This window comes from Balearica regulorum, chromosome 1 (genome assembly GCF_011004875.1).
Source record: "Balearica regulorum gibbericeps isolate bBalReg1 chromosome 1, bBalReg1.pri, whole genome shotgun sequence".
NCBI lineage: Eukaryota > Metazoa > Chordata > Aves > Gruiformes > Gruidae > Balearica > Balearica regulorum.
The window spans coordinates 39,892,773-39,914,517 of record NC_046184.1 but is presented as its reverse complement, the minus strand read 5'-3'; the positions used below and the strand labels follow the sequence as shown (position 1 = coordinate 39,914,517).

At 40.0% G+C, this 21,745-nt stretch overlaps 2 protein-coding genes across 4 annotated transcripts in view; both read right to left on the bottom strand.

The window, feature by feature from the left end:
• Positions 1 to 16,646, bottom strand: part of MYRFL (myelin regulatory factor like) — a 48,960-nt gene extending 32,314 nt beyond the window's left edge. The window contains exons 1-6 of the mRNA XM_075746580.1: positions 16,370 to 16,646; positions 9,763 to 9,853; positions 4,996 to 5,063; positions 4,643 to 4,901; positions 3,066 to 3,157; positions 1,081 to 1,228 (exon numbers count right to left, since the gene is read on the bottom strand). Coding sequence (XP_075602695.1) covers positions 1,081 to 1,228; positions 3,066 to 3,157; positions 4,643 to 4,901; positions 4,996 to 5,063; positions 9,763 to 9,853; positions 16,370 to 16,415 — 704 coding nt within the window. The 5' untranslated portion in view covers positions 16,416 to 16,646. The remainder of the gene's footprint in view (positions 1 to 1,080; positions 1,229 to 3,065; positions 3,158 to 4,642; positions 4,902 to 4,995; positions 5,064 to 9,762; positions 9,854 to 16,369) is intronic.
• Positions 16,647 to 18,984: 2,338 nt separating this feature from the next.
• RAB3IP (RAB3A interacting protein) overlaps positions 18,985 to 21,745 on the bottom strand; it is a 32,535-nt gene continuing 29,774 nt past the window's right edge. For 2 of the 3 annotated variants that reach the window (XM_075746527.1, XM_075746546.1), the window contains one exon: positions 18,985 to 19,348. In XM_075746527.1, coding sequence (XP_075602642.1) covers positions 19,266 to 19,348 — 83 coding nt within the window. In that variant the 3' untranslated portion in view covers positions 18,985 to 19,265. Of the gene's footprint in view, positions 19,349 to 19,373; positions 20,987 to 21,745 lie in introns of those variants that run through there. The other variant, XM_075746535.1, reaches the window with a different exon arrangement.

Here is a 21,745-nt window from a genome sequence, read left to right as displayed (position 1 = left end):
CTGGAACTTCAATTTTAAGTGTATGGGAACCAACAAGGAATTGGGTAGCAGCAGGAGAGCAATCTGCCTCCATCAACTCACAGCTCTAACATAGTCATCAACTGAAAGTGTAACAGGAGTTGGAAGCCACTTCTGTCAGAGTGACAATTCACATCACAAACGCAGCCAGAGGTTTCTTGGCCCATCCAGCTCCCAAGGAGTAGAAAGGTGTGGGCACTGAGCCATCTGCTCTCATCATGCTAATACCTTAGGAGGAGGGTTGTGTGGGACACAGTAAGGTGTGTACTGCCCCTATCACGCTGTGCACAAGCAGGGAACGTCAGCGTCCAGCAATGACACTGATACACTCCAAACTCCCATGAGCGCTTTTAGCAGGCTGGCCTAGAGGAACGGTCAAATTTACTATGCTGTTTAAGTCCTGTGGAGAAAGTGATAAATTGTTTGGACCAGTCCTGGTGAACAGACCAGACGCTGTAGAAGGGCTTTTGTTAAAAGAGCTCATTCACTAAATACTAGAATGGAGAATACCAGGGATATAAAGTGAACTTCAAATGACCTTTCCCAGATCATGTGGCCAAAAAAAAATTATTTACAGTTCTGATTTATACAGGAAAACTCTCTAACTAAACAGTTGCATGTCAAACATATTTCTATAGTTATTAAGACTTAGGTTATATGAACCCAGAAGTAATACAGGTATCTTCTATTTCCATTTTTCTTTAATGTTTTAGGCCATTAGAGGGAAAGGTGCCATATGCTCCGTAATTATTTGCCTCAATGTGCTTGACAAAATAAACAAAAATTAACAGGTATTTTAAGTTAAACTCATGTTTCTTTTGCCCTTAAATCCCCAAAGGGAAATCAAAAATCTGGCATGAATTTCAACCAGTGTTTAAAGTTCTGCTTTTCTGATATATCTGCAGGTTCATACTCCATCATGACTGCTATACCTCCTTCTCCAGTCTTATTTTCAGTATGAACAAGGGATGCCAAACACAGCATTTATTCCTACAAAACTACAATACCAGCAAAAAAATCCCCAAGAAATCACTTTCTCCAAGTGCAAACATCGGTACTTACAGTTTTTCATAATTAGAGTTAAATAAGCTGTTCCACTGAGAAGTTTGATACGGTTGCCATGTTAGAGCTTGACAGCATTTTTCCAAAGCTGCATTCTGTCCATCACTGTCATATTCCTGCACTTCAGCAGCACAGTCCTTAACGGTTGCTGTAGAGAGATAGTGACAATTCTGTTATTACTTTTGTGACTAGCCAAAAATCCTGCATAAACATTTTTATAAATATATTTACATATATATACATACATATAAAGCATGAATATATTGCGTATGTATTTAAATCTGATTGTCCTTTGCAGTTATTGCAAAAAAATGTGTTATATTCCCTTACCCTACAAAATAAAATTTTCAACTTTCCTGATTAGCAAAATATTACATAAGTAGCACTTCCTATTTTTATTCTCTTCCAAAGGATGGATAGTTTACTTTGGAGAAAAAAAGAAAAAAAAAAAAAAGGAAAGCTAAGCATTTTACTGTAAATCTGCAACACTGCAAGAAGCAATTAAGTAAAATAATTACATATGTTTCCCATTCTCTCTACTACAGGTTTAAACTGAATATACTCCAACTCATTGCAACAGGTCCTTTGTTCCAGAGCAGGAGGCACAGTTTTCCAATAGCAAGCACATTCACCGCTACATCTGATTGACTGGTTAATGCTTTCTGACTATACTTCATGGCATTCTGAGACAGACAGGGTCAACCGTAATTCTCTGAGATATTATACATTTTATGAAGACAGAGGAGAATGTGATAAGAGAGACAGATAAATGGAGTGCAGTAAGGACAGGAGAAAATATGTCATTGAGCATATAAGCTAAGATCCGTTCACAGCCAGTGGCAGCACAGTAAGACAGAGCCTACAGAATCATTTCAGGCTCAAGCTTCATTTCCAGCTTCCCACTTCTGACATACAGCAGAGTGAAAATATAAAAAAAACAACCAAACCACCACCCACAAAAACAAACCACCACAGTAACGAAATTCACACATTTCTAAATGATCCCCATGCCATTTTTACCAATGGTTGTGTTCTTTTTCCAATAGCACGTGTGTCAGTGAGATTTTATTAACAGTGACTCCCAAGGAAAGCATATTTCAAAGCTGTGTCTTTAAATATTAAAAGCAGCAATAGCAATTTTAGATACAGGAGCATCTGCTCATCTTCTCTTCCCAGCAGTGGTAGACTTAGAGGACTAGTCCCAATCAAGCAACATTGATCGAATAAAAGATACCACAGGAAAAGTAACCTAGTGAATCCAGTTGCCACTTATTAAAAGTGTTCTAAAAGATTGATTTAATGCTTTAAAATCATTTACTCCGAAGAAGTAACAAGCAACTCTCAGATTTTCCATTAACAGACAAGGGTGAAATTCCTCAGATAAACTGTTCATTCAGAGAGAGCCTCACACTTCACAGAAGGTGATCCATTTCTGTACATGCCTGATAAGCTTTTTTGTATCAATTGGTATAAGCTTAGCATTTTTATCTTGATAAAACAATGAACCAAACTAAGTTGGGGAAGGGGTGGGGAAGAACACACAGCTTTTACCAAGCTTGTGCATGGATACACTTCATAGAAAAAATATGGAATTGAGATCATAAAGGGAAACTGCAATCTGTTTGCTCATCCACCACATTAATTCCCTGTTAAGCTGACCCACGGTGGTTTCTTTGCCCAGTCAATTTACTGCCAAGCAAAGTCAGCAGCGTATGGTATCATCTGTGTACTGCAGGCTCACGCATGCAGAAGGGCAGAGTATTTCATCCAGAGTCCTCAGGAAACATGAACCTCTAACACTTCTTATCTCTTCACCAAATATAAATAGGTGCTGGTTTTCAAAAACACTGAAAAGGTAAATTCCTCCAAACCTGATAGTGGGGTACAGACTGGTACCTTTTCAAAGCCAGCAGGAGCCGTGCTCTTAAAATATTTACTTAGCTATGGTATGAAACATTAGATTTCATTTTCACACAGTTGCTTACCTTGTCTGGAGTCCTGAGCCTTGACTGGAGAATCAGTGGCATCTCCCAGTAATTGTGAGAGCTTCCTTTTTTTGCCTGATGCTGCAGAAATACTTTTTTAAAAATACATGTTGCATTACTCATTTATAAGTATAAATACAGATATTACAGAATCAGAACAAGACAACACCCTGGTATCTTACTCTAACTGTACTGCCACCCAAACTGTGATTTGCATGGCGGGGGGAGAGATTGTTGTTGGCTTTTTAAAACTGCATTATGCAATTTTTCCTTCCAAAACATAAATTAGTTTTTTATTATTATTATTTCATAGGACTAGAGAAGTTGATCTCTTTGAATATTTACACAGTGCATATGTGACATGGTTTTACTGTCTCCTGACATTTGCATTAAAATCACAGCTTTATCTTGAATAATTGTACTCCACCAAACATGAACTCACTTTCCTTCTTAATACAGAGAGCACTAGTAGCAGTTAAACTAATGCATTAACGAAGAGATCTCAAGGGGCAACTGGTGGGTTACAGTTTTCTCCTTTCCCACAAATTGAGATTTCAAAAAATACTCCTTTGTTCAAAGGGAAAAAACCTTATTCCAAAGTTTTGATATAAAATGTAAGCTAGAATATCCTGACAGATGGTCATTCCTTCTGGATGGGAAAAAAAAAAAAAAAAACAAACAAGCCAAACTCCAGGTCTCAGTCAGGCCCAGCAGGTACTCAAACTAAAGTTTCTCCACGAGCAGAAAAAAAGCCCAGCTATCACTTTGTTATTCTTTTTCTGGGTTTGTTCAGAAGTTCCACATTTGGTTAAGAAGCATTTTGTATCTTAAGTTCCAATAACTAAAGTATTCCCTCAAAAAATAACATGATTTTGACTATCTGGCACCTTTTACTGGAAAACAAATAAAGAACACAGCTTCACTGAGAAACCCAGGTGCAGCTTCCTTCCCCCACATCACATGTAACGTGTAATTGAGCTCTGTACAGAAGAGGGGAAAGGAACAGAACATCTGCAAGCCCAGGACTAACACTGATGAACTCACATTTCTCTCCCCATAACCCTCTGGCATGCATCAGTCAATTCATTCTTACTAGGAATCACAGTTGGATGCTTGTACTACCCAATGTATTTTAAATAATTAAGCATCCACAACATGCTGGTGGGTGAATATGGCAGATGGTATATGAATACCATTTCACTTGCTTACATAGATATGGCAGGTTTGGGGTTTTTTTTCTCTCATGCCAATTGTCAGAACACTTAAAAGATGTTTATGGACAAAACCATGCAATTAGTATTGCAAAATGCCTGAATATTTTTATAATCCAGTTATGAAGCACCTATTGATCTCTCTTTAGCCTTCCACGTTTTAAAAGTTGAAATCCACTCCTACTTCCAATCTGAACTTCAATCAAGATGTTTAAAGAACCCTCAACCACAAGTATCTCAAACACGTCTAAACACTGCCATCCTGTGGATAACCTTAAACTCAAGGGGATTTTACACCACGTCTTCTACCAGCTCTATTTTTTTATATATCTGTCCCATCCTTTGCATAAAAGCTTTATCATTTACCCAGAAACCTGAGATGCATTTGGCTGAAAGTATGAATAATTAAAACCCAAACAGCTGGAGGACATAGAATTATTCCAAGGAGTCACAGCATTTTCTGTCTTCAGGCAGCAGCCTTGGGGGATGCTGCAGGGATGTCCACTGGCATTGGGGTCAGAGTAAGTCTCCGTGAACCTGCAGGGAAGCTTGCTGGGTGCCACAGCAGATGGGCATGGGAGCAGAGGCTGTGGCCCACTGGGCCATGTAGTATCATACCATGGGGCTGTAAGAAGTAAACAGACATGAAAGTAAGGAGGAAGAAAAGGAGCTGGAGACCTTTTTACAAGCTTGGGCAAGGATAAATTCATGTGACCTACTCTGCAGCTGTGGTGGAGAACATGGTTCTGATCCAGAGTCCGGTGGGGAGTCTGGCAACTGGCTTTGCCTAGGGATGAAAAAGAGATTTTACTTTTTACAGGGAGGAGACATGGAGGACAACCACAAAGCAATACTGAAAGCAGCTGGAGAGGGACCGCCAGGCTACTGACAAGGGTCTTCAGGAAGCATCGCTCACCACAGCTGCTGCCCTGTCTCACAGGAGCAACGTCACTTACACTTCATCAGACCATCTCCTATGGCCCTCCACCTCACCCCCATGTAGGGAGGCCCCATCCCTACCAGGTCTTGCCCAAACCCTGCTCCAGACTCACTGAGTTCAATCCTCCTGCCTTCCCATGAGCCGTTCGTCAATCCCTTCCGGGCACACCAGCAAGACTGAATACACGGAGCTCACAAGGGCTTTGAACCCACTCTCTCTAGGCTACAGGTTAAAGATCTGCAGCATCTTCATCCGCTAGCCTATTTCTTAAGATCTTAGTTTGGCCAAAGCACTCTTGGTCTCTATCAGGTGTTAGCAGGTCCCATGTTAGCACCTTGCTCACAAGAGGCAGCCCAAGCATGGAGGGAAGCGGGGGCTGCCACACACACGGGAAGCCTGTTTGTCCGGTCTGAAACGAGCTTTTACAAGCTCACCAAGAAGACCCAGAAGCCCGTGTTGGGGTTTCCACAGGTAACGAGCTACATTCCCTCTTTCCAGTCCAACACGGTCTTCCAATTCAGTTTGGAAGAACATAGTGGGGGACCAATAATTAGTATCTTCTATGCCTAAATCGCAAAAGAATTGAAAATAAAAAGTACTAACAGGTCCATCCCAACAGCCTCCTCAAAGAAAAGTTTCAAAAACAAACAAAAAAAACCCCTCTCACTCCTCACGGAAGACAAGCTGACCGTTTATTTATAGCGCCTGAGTTTATCACCAGGAAGAATCTCGACACATTGCTGAAACTTAAATACAGACTAACTCGTAAGGGTGCGCCGGGCAGGATCCGGGCAGCGGTGGCCGCAGGCTGCCCTGCAGGAGGACAGCGCCCAGCCACCCGCAGCCGGTTCCAGCCGGCTCTGCCCCGCCGCAGCCCGCCAGAGCCTCAGCCAGCCAATCAGCGGCGCCCAGCTCCCGCGGCAGCGAGCGCCGGGCCGCTGAGGCGGCGAGCGCCGGGGGCCGCGCTGGTGCTGAGGCTGCGGTCCCGGACGCGCCACGCTGGAGCGGGGACACCCCGAGCGGACTGCGGGCCGTGAACCACCCACGCCGGAGCTGAGGAAAACGAGCGAGGAGCGGGAAGGAGAAGCCGTTGCCCTTCGCCGCACCCCCCGCCCCTATCCGGCGGCAGTGGGAGGGACCGAGTGTAAGGAGCGGCGACTACAAGGGAAGCAGGAAGGAGGGAGAAGTGCTCGGTTTAAATTGAGCTTCGAAAAGGCGGGGGGGGGGGAGGAATGTTCTTTCCCTACGTGTTTAATTGTTTATATTCTCTTTTCTCAATACACGAGTCGGTGATGAAGTGTGTTAATGGGTAACAAAGTAAAAATTTGAGTCTAGGCTCTCTTGCCCCCAACAAAGGGTGCTCACAAAGTGCAGATCCACGTAGCACCCCACATAGTACAGCTTCCATGTCACCTGCCATAAAAACACCTGCTGAGTAACTGTGCCATGCCAAATTCAGGCAGAGCTGGGCTGCTTTCCTCTGTATGGAGCTACATAAGCAAGAGGCTCATCTCCCAGTTCACATCCTTTGTACTGGAAAGCAGGGCCACCTCCACAGCAGCTCAGGGCTGTTGGCTACCCGCACCGCATAGGACCACCACCCTTGGCAGCCTGCTGAGGCAAGGTCCCAGCACAGCACCTTCAAACCCCCGGTGGGAGCATTACCAGGACCAGGTGCAGAGGCGTGGGATGGGAAGGCAGTTACGCTCCAACAGTCATTACGAGATCCTGGGACTGGAGGCATGACAGAGCAATTCTGGCTGGGAACCAAGAAATTCCACGTGATCTACAGCAACCTCCTTGCCAAACCCCATAGCCAAGCAAGAGAGATTTATGTTTTAACACCCCTGCTTGGAGAGGTCAGTGTGGAAAGCCAAACAACTTAAGTGTGCTCTGTGAAAAAAAAAAATCCTATGCCATCTCGCTGCCATTTAAAGGAACTACAGAGGGTTCCTCTATTACATTAGGAATAGATGGAGGTTCAAGAAATGCACTCTTAACCCTTTCAGGTATTCCTATGAATTGTAGGCTCAAACACTGCTCTGAACCACTACCTGAAAGACAAGTGCTTAAGATGCCTGTTGGGCTAAAAATGCTAGAGCAGAGGAAGGATGACAGAAATTTAGTGAGACATACCTCCTTTACACTTTTGTCCACTGTAGTGGCAGAAGTTGAGTGAAATAAAATTGCTTAAAGGGGCACCCTCATATTCAGAAAACACATGTGTTCCTACATATTCGGCAAATATTTTCAAGCATCAATGGAAAATTTCCATCACCTGATTTTCATTCTACTGCTTCTACTTCAGGTTTTGTATTGCTGAGTTTGGATGGCATGAGAGAAGTTTCATTTTTGGTCACAGCCTATTACTTTTGACACATTCTTGCGTATTTTGTAACGGTATCGCTACTGGTTTTCTAACATACCACATCCACAACCCTGCATTTTGGGTTAGCTTCAACTACATGATTACTCTCAAAAAATAAATTTAAAAATTCCACATTAGAATAATATTTAATTTCCTTCAAACCAAATTTTCTGATGCTTTTAAATACCATGTCTACTGTTCTAAACATTGTTTTCAACTTTGAATAGCGTGTCAGTAAACATTTTAATTATTTTTTTTTCTGTGGGATACATGATCCATAGCTACTGAATTCCAAATGTGTCCTGTAAAATTTAAAAAGATACATCCATAAAAGTCTAAATTTTCCCTTCTACACATTCAGTTCATGTTCCTGGTTTCAGACACTGCCTTGGGTACTCATTTTCTGCTTTAAATTAGAGTATTTCAGTAAAATAGAGACAAACGCTGTCTAGGACAGAGAAAGCATACATGAAGTACAGCGGTAGTAGGGGTATGTCTCCAAGTTAGAACTTTACTGAAACTGGTATTGTGCTTTTTAAGGAAAAAATGTTCTGTAGTTTAAATGATTCTGTATTACAGACATAGTGTATCACTTAAATGCCTACTTAGGAAAGGACATGCAACCCTTGTTCTCCCTTCACTGCTCAAGGGTAAGCCATTACTGTAGGAAAAGATGAGGAAACTACCTGGTGCTTCGCATGTGATGTAAGAGGAGAATAAATATGCCAATGGGCTGTCTGATGCAAGGCGATCTTTAATGGACACTTCCTGATGCACCCAAGACCCTAGTGGTAACAGCACCCTTTTCTTTGCAGTCTGCATTCGGTATTGCATGTGCTGTTATGTTGATCTGTATTTTATGTATACGTATATATATGTGTGTGTGTGTGTGCACGCATATATATAGGCACATATATGGAGGCTTTTAATGTTTTTCTCCTTTGACACATTTTGGCAAGTTCCTTTATGAGATTCTGTTCTGTTTATGCACAAATAGTCTGCAATACAGACAAATACTTCATTTTACTTTTAGAGATCTAATGATTCAGTAAATGTTCTTCTTAATCCCGCAGTTAATGAAGTATTACTGTAGTATCAGTGTAAAATCCTGTTGAGCCTCCAAACGCATAATAGCTTTACAGATTATTTCCTTGCATGTAAATACTTAGTAGCACTGCAACTATTATATCTAATATACTTAAGCTACATAATAACACATATATATACACACATTTATATTTCTGCTGTTGTGAATAAAAGCAAAAGAATAACATTTTAAAGTTGTATTACAGGAGTTCAATAATCTGTTTAACCTGACACATGTTTAGTTACTCTAAAAATGAAGGTTATGTATATTTATATACAACCACCTCTTCATTCTTCTTTACTTTTATAGCATGGGCAGAGAGAGAATCAATTCATTATTCATGATTTAGAGCAAGTAGAAGCCTATTTAGCCCACTGTAAGTAAATATGTGTGCTTCTGAGTGTGTCCAGAATGAAAAATCCCATGTTTAATTATTTTTAAAACATCCCCTCTTGCACTACTTCTTGGCAAGTGCAAGTGTCAGCCCATTAATAATATTTTGCATTGAACAAGCGTCATCTGACAGTTGTCTAGATGAAAGATTTGGGCTTGAAGTCTTTGATAGATCTGCTGTAACTTTCCACCCTTGACCATGACCCTTTGCATTATGTATCCTTTGTATGTCTTGAAGTTAGTCTCAGAAGAGATTAATGGACAGTTTCACTGTTCTGAATGAAGCATTAGGATGAAAACAATAGCCCTGCTTCCCTCAAACTGGGAGGTTTACATTATTCTCTCAATTTATTATACATTAGTCTCACATCACTTATTCTGTACATAGACACTAAACTAGCACTTACAGGAACGTTAAAATAACAGCTTTGCATTTAATACCACAATTAGCATAACAGTTGTGGATTATCCCAGACTTCATTATCATTCATTCTGTTGGAACTACAAAACAAGCATATTTCCATTACTGTCTGTAAGTCATTTTTCCAAGTCATCTTCAGCTTCAAGTAGCAATATCAAGAGAGCCACAATCCTCCTGAAACTCAGATTTCAGATCTATTACGTTCAGATTTTATCACGGGACTCATGAAAAGAGCTGTTTACTAAGGAGGGGAAGTACATGTTGCTGTAATACTTACAAAGTTCCAAACTCTACATCACTACTGATGAATTCTTCCAACATACTTGTATCCACCATGGGATTCTCCAAGGCTCCATGGACATCTTGCCCTAAAATTAAAAATGTCAAAAGGACAGAAATTATGAGAGGGGAATTCAAAGGGAATCATCGGTACTTCAGACTAAGTAACACTGCCTGCTCTCCTACACAAAGGAAAACCAAATCCGTCCTGAATCGTGTATAACAGGTGGGTTACGGTTCTGGTTTTAGTCACTCTGGGAGAAAGGATGACAGGAAAGGCAGAATAAAAGAGGATGTGCAGGGGAAGGTGAAGATGACACAGGAGCACCAGACAAGCAGCAGCTCATGCATGGTATTAAAGCTTCACGGAATTACCACAGCAAGAGGATGAAGGCCTCCAGTCTGCAACTGGGGGAAGAAAAGGGGTTTTGAAGATAACTTGATACTCTTATTAAGAAAGCAAAACTAAACCTTTAGAAATGTTACAGAGATTGGTGTTTTCCTTTTATTCTCCCTGAAAAAACAGCCCACTAACATGTTAAATGTATTAATGAATAGAAAGTTCAGTACTTTATCCTTTGTTGCTTTCTAACTGAAGGCTATAAACAGATTTTATGATTATAAAGTCTCCGGAATTCATGACAACTTTTGTAGAAGTCAGCCGGAACTCTCTAAAAAAGCCAAACAAACAGAACTGCTTTGTAGGCTCCCTGCCTCTCCAGCAAGCCTTCCATAAACTTGGGTGCGGTCAGTCAGAAAGCAAACAAGATAAGGATGTGAAGTTGCTGCTCTCTCCAGTGCACGGCTCCGTTCCTCTGCTACACGAGGTAAAAGGGACTAGCCTACAAATTGAGAATGGCGGCACCGACCATTTGTGAGAGAACACAACAGGTTAATCACTGTCATCGAGCACAGGAGCAGTGACTAACTGCCTTTGGGGCTTTTACTGCCTTCTCACTGCGCTGGCATCAGGCATGTGCATCGTAAGAAGTCATATTAAAATTTCTCCTGTTCTTGTCCTGATGTCTCTAATGTGGCTCCTTCTTGATCCATTGTTTAGACAGTACTTAGCTGCAAGCAGCATCTAAAAATCCACCACCTTGCACAGGAATTCCCTCGCATCTCTCTCAATACGTAAATGCACATCGCTAATAAACATCTAAATGGCTTTGTGATCACAGATTAATCTAGGCATCATTTGCTTTTTGCTGCTGCAGACTTGATTGTGGCTGCCTTTCACTGTGAGATAGAAACTTGCAGGTGTGCTACGACAGATCCTTGCATCCCAACATACTGGCATTGTATACAAACCCATCCCTCACGCATCAGAGAAGAACAGATTCAATAGGTGCAGCAGACTTACTTGTCTCAGCAAAATTGTAACGTGGAAAGTCTTGAAGCTGCATCAAAGCACTTTGCAAAACCAGCTTGAGAGTACAAAAGAGACTGGCTTTCCTTAGCTGCCTTCCTCAAACTTGTTAGATTCTCATCTTTTTGTTCTTTGTGTCTGAACTTAGGCTATCCCCCCTTGAATCTCAAACACTTCTCCTTTTGCTAATGTAGTCCACAGGAAAATGATTCAATCACCTTCTCTTCCTTGAACAGCCCATCTGTTCCTCCTGTTCAAATCGCCTGGCCCTCATGCAGAATAATACAGTTTTATTGTTAACATGAGCCCACAGGTCAGATACAAAGTGTTTTTCCTGTACCACAAAACCAAGAATTCCTTATTTTGACCAAAGTCAGACAAGCTCTTTTGAAGTACAGCTATGAATCAAAGGAGGGCAGGGCCTTTAACATGGGCATCCCACAGTCCAGAGATAAGCCCTGTTGCTAAGTGATGACAACAGCAATACGTGCCATCCCCTCTTAATCTCTTCGCTTTGCATAAACAGTTAAATGGGTAGGAGGAGAAGGAAGGAACAAGTAATTCTGTGCTGGGAGAGGAAGGAAGCACACAAGGAAGAAGATAGGCCACTGCTAATGACAGTTCACAATATGGGTGCACAGAAGAGCCAGCACATTTGGCTGCCCTTTATTCTTCCTTTCTGAATGTACTTTCCAGGTCAGTGGCATCACGTGCTTGCATCAGCATCTGTTGCAGCAGAGGAAGAGCTGTTGGATCATATGCAAATTTATTTAAAATGGTGGCACCCATTTCACAGGCATTTGATCACAGTAAGTACTTAATAGATACGGGTAGCATGCATGCCGGTCGCTCTCCTGGACGTTAGGTGGCTGCAAGATCAGAGAACTGTGTATGTAGGTGGACAAGCCCTGCTGAGAGGCCCCTGTGAGCACACAGCTTCCTGTGCAGAGCCGTGTGCCTGGCTAAGAGCTGACAGAAGATGTGCAGAGTCAGCAGCCTTTATCAGCTTGTGCTGGGGACCTCTGCTCCGAGTCCACGCTCCACAACGTGCCCAGACATCTCTGGGAAGAGTCTGCACCGGGTGACACATTTGACTTTGGTGTCACGGTGCAGGGGATTGCCAGCTACCCAACAAACTGATGAAGATGAAAGGCTAAGACAGTGACTGGGGTTTCATGCACAGTTGTTTGCAGAACAGAGACTGCAGTCATAGGCAGCATATGACTATATTTTTCCCATTTCTCCATAAGCTTGATATTCCGTTGTTACCTCTCCTTCAATCTGAAGCCTAAAACCTGTCAGTCTACCACTGGTTTCTGCTTCCCTGACCATTCTCACCAAGCCTGTCCCTGTTCCCAGCCCCAGGCCCCTGAGGAGTACTCTGAACTCCAGCCTCCTCATCTGGCAGTTACATGTTTCATCTCTTTGACAGACATCCCCTCCATTCCTCCAGCCACGAGGCTCATCACCTGGCTCCTGAGCTTCCCTTGATACTCTGCACTTCCGCAGCCAACAGTCTTGATCCCTGAATTACCTGCCTTGATTAACTCTCTAGCACTTCCATGTAGTGCCTTATATACGACTGTATTTAAATCAACTGCATCCTTTTCAGTAGTATCTAAATGCAAAGTGAAGGATGGGTGACAGAGAACCAGAAACTCTTTGCAGTAAGTTTTATGTCTTTGAGCAGCTATTTCAGAGAAAGTCGCACACAGTTGTGAATATGGCTTGGACCACAGCCATCCCTTTCCAAAGGAGTACCCAAATAACCAGGATCTTAGGGTGCTCTTTCTGCAAACATAAATTCAGTCCAGGACCAATAAAATATTCCGTCAAACTTTTTGTATTGACTAAAAATCAGTACTAAACTAATCATTTCTTGACACTAAAAGAGGATGCCAAGAGGTTCCCAGCCGAGTCCAGCTATTTGTAGTAAAATCTGTGTTAAAACATCAGCTATTCTATACAGGGAACAACCCTTGAATAACAGCTTGAGATGTAAAAATGGCACACAAACACAGTGCTCCTTAATACCTACTTGCTGAAAGAACAAATTAATAACATTTGCTACAAACCCTTGCAAGTTGAGGGCAGTGTTTCTGCTTGAGAATTAACTGATTTTCATCTGAAGGTACTTTACCATTGAGGCCAAACAGGCCTTGACACCTTATGAGCTCCACTATAGAGGCTCAGAGAAAAGTCCAGTTGAACTTCATGGGCTTACACTAAGATAAGTTGTACTCAGGGGGCTGGCAGTTCATCAACTTCTTTCACGCTAAAGGACTCCAAGTACTGCTCACTACTTAAACAGTTCAAGATAGCCATGTTTAATGGCATGTTTGTTCTCTGGCTTGATTTATTCACCAGTAGCACCAAACTATGTTCAGTGTTACCCATGCTGGAGCATGAGTATACAAAGAGGTGGCGATTCCACTAAGAGACTTCTTTAGATCATGGAGAGCACTGAGACGAAACACACACATTTCAGATACCTCAATGTACCTTCCAACAACAAAAAACCAAAACAAACCAAAAAAGACTGAGTTTAACAGTATAACTAGGTCAGCCTTCATTCAGTGTCTCAACCCATTGATAACACCAGCAAGAGTAGATTGCTCTGCTGCACACTGACAGGCAGAAGAGCTAATCAGGAGCTCTGAGTCAAATGACAAATAGGAAGTTATTGAGTCAAAAATGCAAATGTTTTAATTAAAAATATTAATTTCAATAGAAAACATAGAAAAAATGTGCAAAGATGAAATCTCTAGTGTGGGAGGAGCAAAATGAGACAGGAAAAATACCCCAAGAACTTGCCACACCACAAGAGAAAAGTCATTTATTTGAATGAGAAAAAGCCAAGGTCAAATCCTAATCAGAGTCCTATCTAATCTAAGAGGTCTATTAACGACTGAAAGTAGTGATCAACAGGAAAACAAACATTATCTCATTTTCCTTGGGGGGGGTTGGGGGGGGGGAATCCTTTTTTCAGACTGTCCCCTCTCAATATTGCAGATGTGAGTTTATCTTACTAACGAGTGTCAAAACAAATACACACCGTAAGGAACTAAAGCAACGGGGAAAATTGAATCCTTTTTGCTCATGAATTTCAAATAATCTTACAGAACAGATCTGCATGTGCTTAGCTGCCAGCTGATGTATTTGGAAACCAAAACCAAACCACTGATAAAGCAGAGAGACTTCCTCAGTGGCAGCATTCTCCACTTGATACTGCAGGACTCAGCTTTTTTTGTAGCCTGAAAGACAAAGTTCTAACGCTGCTATGACTAATCTCGGACGCCACCAAGTTAGAACTAGTTTATTGCTTTTGCTTCATGAGGTGGCCTTATAAAGCCAACCCACAAGCTGTAGTGCTAAGCTGGAGAGAGGCCATCAGTTAAAGTTGGCCTTACGTTCAGTGAAGCTAACCCCTGCTTGAAAATAATGCAAACCCTGCTTTAAACCAGCTTGCTCCCTTTGCAGATTTACCTATGGTTTAACAGCAGGAGGCTACTAGCCACTGTGTGCTGAATGAAAGCATGATTAGCTCTTGTAGCCTTGACACGTATCTAATCTCAGTGTCCAGATAGTGAAATTCTGCTATCTGACAGTACCCCGAGTGCTGCACGGCGTTAGCAGACCTTTGACACATGCTAGTGCTACACAGCACAACCACAGGACATTACTGAAGGAACATAACCTCCCAAGATGGTTCTTTTTCCTGCAATTAAATGGAACTTGACAGGGCTTCTCCCCCTCATGTTGCCCCGGACAGAGGTTCTACCAAATTACCTTCTAAAAATAGTTATATTCGTAATTCTAGTTAAAGAGCTCACACAACTAAAACATCTGAGACACCTTCTACCATCAAAGTACTGTTGTCACAAAAGCCAACAGAACCTAGCCCATACTCCCCAGAGTCCTGTTTTCCAAGTCAGTTCCTAAAATTTTTTCTGATTATGAGGGGTTTTTAATATAATTTATGCCCAATGCTATTTTAAGTATTTAACAGCTATACAGTGCAGTACTTGAACAAAGAGCTTGATAAAAACAAACATTATGTTGCTGAAAGTAAAGCCAAGCAAGTTTGTTAGCTTTTGATCTCCATGACTTAAAGTGAACTTAAGAAATGTGGGACAAATTCGCTAAAATCTATAGATACCGAATCTGCTGGCTAGCAGCCCTAGATTGTGGTGTACTGATATAAATTTCTTGGCTTAAATACATTTTCTTAATCAATGCTGGAGAATCTTTAATTTCCTAGTTTGAAATTAACCGAAAAGTTAGAGTTGCCACCTCTCACCAAGGTCAACAGAGTGCCAGGAAAAAAAAAAAAAAAAAATGAAACCAAAACCAACCCACAGAAAACCCCAAACAAACCCACACTTATTTAGTAAATTGAAATTAAATGCAGGGAAAGAAAAATTGTCCATGTTATCTAAAACAGAGGAGGTAGTTTTCCAAGTTACTTTGAGATCAGTATCACATGAATACCTGCACAGGTAATAAAAGGAAAACAAATACAGAAAGAAAAGCTTGGAATAGAAAGGTTAATATTTAAAAAAAAAAAGTCTAAACTGGAAGAAGGGAAAGAAAAAATTTAGTAAAAAGTACATAAGCCTTCCAACAGCCATTTTGAATCATGTTATGGCAGGGCCTTAGAAACATGGTTTTGTTATGGAATCTATTAGAAATTAAACTTTGTGGTAAGAGAAAGGCAGGAGACTAACGGGGCCTGCTTGAATGTAAAATGTCTTTGGGAAAAAGGCAGGCCAGATACCAGCCAAGACACCAAAAAAAATAATCGAGTTTAGCTTCTCAGAAGAATCCCCAGGATACTGCCACAATTACCATTTCCCCAGTTATAATCAGGCTGTTTCAGAAGAATGGTATCTGTGGAAAGCAAGCCCTTTGTAACCTCACACAGAATGACAGAGCAAGGAGAGAAATATGAGATCAATTGCAAAGAGACCTCAGCCACTTCCCAGTTTTTCTTCCTGGCAATCACCCCGGCGGTCCTGTGGCTCTGCTGGGTTCACCTTCCCGCTGGTCTCTGGCTGAACTATGAAGAAAAAGGCGCTGCAGCACATGTGTACCATTCGTACCATTTCACTCTGGTATCACCTTACACAATAGCTTTGTATAAATACAGCTTTAGGGACTCCTTCTTCAATTAACCCCAATTACTGTATTTTTGCTGCCACCAGAAGTTAACTCTCTCTTAAAACTTGACTCTTACCTTCAAAGAACTGCTGCAAGGCCTCATTTTCTCCCACCACATCCATGAAAAGCCAGTAGAAGTGGTTTGCTTTCCTGCTGCTTGAGGAGTCCCACTGTCTCTCTTCCAGATGACTACGAACATGTCAAGGAACACATCATGCCTTTGTCAGAAGTTTTGATGATTTTTTCCCAGCTGATTTCGTTCCTTCCTAACTAGAGCCAGGGCTACACTTCAACTCTGCTACACCTAAAGGAGAACCTGACAAGGCTTTTGAGCCAAGATGAAGGTGATGTGCGTTCTTTCGTTCAGTATGTCCGGTGTTCCTAAGGACCTTTGGTCCCAGTACTAACCATAATTACACATGCGCAAAAAAATGTGGCAATAAAAATTACTTATCTTGTCTCTGTACTTTCACACAGGTGATGTACTTAATACTACTGATGAAAGCAACAGTAATCAAAAATGCAAGAGCAAAGCCCTACCAGTTTCGCTGTATGTACTAACCCATTTAAGAAGTTGAGCTTCAGACTGTACAACTGCTCTAAAAAAATTATCTCACAGTAGTTTGATTATAGGGAAGCAGAACTACATTATTATTGTTAACAAAACTAAATTACAGATTAACCTGTTTGTCTGAGGTAACATTGAAAAACATATGGGAAAGTTGAACATTGAACAAAGGTCTTTTAAGCCTAGTAGCGAATTCTATATCCATTTCTTTAAATTGATCTTTGTACACTGAAAATTGCTCCTGTTCTGTCACCCCTAAGCAAACAGGAGGAAAAAAATATTCAGTCATTTTGAGTAGGCATCTGTAAGAAGCATTTGCTTGTCAACAAAAGCTTCAATGAAGAAGTCTGGGAGTAAGGCCATTTGCTGAAATAGTTGTATTCAGCAGAAAACTAACTGTTGCAGTTCTTACAAGCCCCAGACACTCAGAGCAATACAGGTTTCTCGTGATAGGCAGCTTGTATTAAAAATACAGAAAAGAATTTTGGGGAAGGGACTTGAAGACAGAAGCAAGCCAATCAGTATTTACACGATGTTGATGTAATCTAGCCAAACAGTCACTACCACTGAGATATGCTGGGTACATCTTTGTAGTCCCTGGTATGAGAAAAGCACCTCAGCATAGTAACCTTTAGGTATCATTTATGTCTTGACGCTATCATGTACGGAGAGGACTCCTCCTCTCTGCTTGAGTGAACAACACTTATACAGGATTATTAAGGCAGAACAGCAGCAGCTACCAGCTATCATTGAACTAGTTTTAGCTAATCTGAGCAACAGTTTGATTTCATTATGTAAACTAAGGATTAATAATCATTTAAGGAAGTGTTTATGAGGCTAACATAAGACCAACAAACGCAGTTTGTTTTCTAAGTGAGTAAAACCAGACTTCCTTAGCATTACTTGAATAATAAACAGCCTTTTAACAACTGAAGGTAGAATTCTTCCAGATTTCTACAGTAGGAACTAGTACCCAGTGACAGGAGACTGATAAAAATTTCTTCAGTACTGAAATAGCCCAGGCTGGACATATTCCACTAGTAAAATACGTTCAATTGTTTGTTTCCACGTTAAGATAGAAATGCCTGATCAAAGCCAACACTTGCAAAGTGTTTTCAGGCACATATATGTGCAAGCAACACAAGTATGGTTTTAAATTTCACTGCTCATTCTATTTACTTTTGTAAAATGGAGAACACTCCAATAAGACAGTGATGAACAGTGTTATTTTTGTTCTGCATCAAACAAAAGAAATCTGCATCCACTGAGATGCTTCTTCTTGAAGAACCAACTATATAAACTTGCCTTTACTTCTAATGTTTGTCAGTTTACCTGCCAATACTTTAATCTTATCTGTAATTGATAAATGGCTCTCATGATCACAACCTAGTGTTTTTCCAAAAGGGCTTTTATGTACCGAGTCTACCGCATACCCACGAATACGTTCCCTGTAACCTCATCAACTGCTTTCAGCTTAGACTATGCTCAGGAAAGAAGGACCACTTGAAGTGCAAAAGTTGCAATTGAACAGAAAAAGCATCTTCCTTAAGACGCCATGATCTTTTTTTGGGTTCTCTTCATAGCAAATTGCGTGTGTGAAGAAACTGCTAACATTATATGGAAATTATCAGCAGTATGTTAAAGACATCATGTAATGACTATTTTCCAATTTGAAGAACAGCTGTGGGAAACTGATGTATAAAACATTGAAAACTGGAAATACCAAAAAAGTAGGAGAAAAATAAATCATTTAAAGGAATGAAAAAATCCTAATGTTTTTAGCAGTCAGATACAGACCAGGACAGACTCCTAACCAAAGAGTGACCAAGGTAATTCTATTGTTCACTAATATAGTCACTATACATGTTTATCTTCTTACGTTGTTTTAAAAATGAAAAATGTAGGAAAGCAGCACTTGAAAGAATTCCAAGTTCTCCTAGTTGTCTGTTAACTATATTGACATACACACAGAGAGATACATACATATATTTAAACACTACAATGAAGAAAACATCAGCCATTTACTCCCTCTTCATAAAATCATCTCAGTTTTACATTTGGGAATGACTTACAAGGGAGGTTCACAGCATTCTACATGAGAAAGAACAGAAGACAGACACTGCTTCAGACTAACACTTTAATCAGAAGTTTTGTTTTTAAATGTAAATTACAATCACTAATACACTTGCAAGTGCTTACCACGTTTGTTCAACTAATTATTATATGTACGCATATACAGCAAAAGTCAGTTTAAACCAATCACAGTACTTCTTAGTGCAATCTGCAAAAGGAGAAAGATCTTGGACCCACTTTGTGGAAATAAATATCAAGTGACAAAAAAGGATTCAGCCATTTTAGTTATGTATATTCAATGAAGTTCATGCATGCGCAAGAGTAAAAAGATTTAGAGCTCTTCCTTGTAATAGCCCAGTTTTGCTAGTGACATCTCTCTTCTCAGCTGCATAACTTCCCAGAACATCTGATCCACTAAAAAAAAAAGACAGAAATATCGTTAAACATACTGAATTCATATTTTATTTCAACTGATGTAAATAGGCTGCCTCACTGTACATCAGTGTAGGAGAACTACAGAAGTAATAAACATCTAGTAGAACCAGAATTAATGTGAGGGCTATTTGTGCTTGGGTGTGACAAAATTTGTTGAAGTATTTATTTTAAAAATTCTAAATGATGGTCCTGTAAAAAATTCCCCAAATTTTAGACAATTTTTAAATTGGTGAACAAAAATACATCAGCACTTCTTGTCAGCTTCAATTAATCGCTGTTTCTCATTTTAATTGCCCTGCCCCTTGACTCATTTTCTGTAAAAGACTACAAGAAAAAGTAGAACGTGTGAACTGCTTCATCACAGAATCTGTAATCTTGTTGTAATTTTTCCACTTGTAATTTTACTTCTTCCCTCTTTTTTCTACCACTAATCTGCCACCAGCAATATACTGCTAAACTTGATAAGCCCAGTGCATACCTGAAGCTTCTGGACATCACAGCAATACAAATCAAAATTGAGCATACAATTATTCAAGACAAAAATAACTTCCATGCAGTCAAGATCATGATGTAAAATGACTACAAAGATTATTAACCTAACCAACAAGTACAAGGTCTTCCCAACCATGTTTCAAAACCCACTTTTGTAAGTGACCTCTGTCTCAAAAATTATATGGTGCATGAGGAGAAATACATACAATGCATTATGCAATCATTATGAGTGCCTACGTTCTTCTAAACATATTGTTGAAATATTTACATAAAGCTAGAAATGCAAATTCTCTGGTTTTTAATGGTAAAGATGACAATTGAGCTGAAACACCAAACTCAAGTTTTTTTTCAAAACTTCTTCTGAAGAATAAGTAATTCTGATAAGGCTGAGAACATTTTATTATTTGATGGGAAAAAAATATTAATTTCTTTATCTCAATAGAAAAGTGAACAATTTTTAGTTGAAACTATATAGGTCTTTTTGGTCAAAGAAAAAGCCTTTTAACTATAAACCAAATTAAAACTTAAATAACACATTTTCAAGATCTTCTGCAATGCTAGTACATCCATAAAAATTACCACCATCTGAAGGTTTTATTAAACAATTTAGTATATGTAATAGGTGAATTTTTGGTAAATTCCATGAAAATAATTCCCTTTGACAAAGAAAGTTAACAGCGTTATTTTTTGTAAGGAACAATCTCTCTATTTATCACCTCAGGAATACTTCAGGTTAGAAATGGAAAGAAAATATTTGGGTGTAGTTAAATACTGAGCTCTTGAAATTGGGAAATATCAGAAGAGATGACTATAGGTGAGGTAAATCAAAGTGGGGCTAATTCTAGCCAAATTCTGGATGAAGCCAATCCACACAGACTCAAAAACTGGAAGAATAAAAAGCACAGACATCCATAAACATTACAATGCTGGTTTAATCTACTTTCAAAAATGCAACTGAACTAAAAAAAAAAGTTAACAGTGAAAGCCATTTTTTTAAATTAACTGTCAACAGAGGGCTAATGACATTTTTTCTGTTATCTGCTTAGGAAATCCAGGAGCCTAAGTCTGATATGGTCTGTTTCAAAAAAACCTTGGACTGAAGGCTGTTGGGCAACATTCTTTGACCTGGACAGGAAATACAATTAAATCAATTGTGTACAGTTTAAATACAATCAAATCATCATCATTTTCTTTTAGTGATAAACAGGTAAAGTAGTCTCACAAATGAAGACAAATAACTACAAATCTATCATGCAATATATTTTTAAATTCCAGAATTAAGTAACTAGGCGTACAGTGCGTACATTTTCATAACCATCTTCTTTTATATGGACATATTGAAACTGAATAGCACAGTTAAGCAAATTTCTGAATTACTGCACAGAGTTTAAATAGGCAGTTGTTGGATATGCTAGCCTGACAGGAACAAAGTGATGAGGTAACTCGGGTGAGGAAAAAAAGCAACCAAACAAACCAAACCATCCTGAAGCAATGACAGTAAAAAACACATGTATCTTTTGGGGTGGGGAGTAACCAAGCCTTAGATGCATTTATAACCACAGCTCTAAAGAGACTTTGCCATGCCACAGCAATGACCAAGACCTCATTTCTCAGCTGCACTCAGATGAACAATTACAGTATGGTTCCCTGTTTACTTTTTTCACAGCTTAACTCAAAATATTGTCATCCTTGCCAGTTTTCCCTGAAAGGTAGTCTGACAAGAAGTGCTGTCTGAATTCTCAATGCACAAAATGAGAAGATGCACCAATGCACCCTGTGAAAAGAAAAAACGGCCCAGATCAAACAAAACTGAAGTCAGTTTGGTCTAAAAATATCTACATCTTCTGTCAAAGAGCCTTGATTTTTCAATACTGTGTAGAAAAA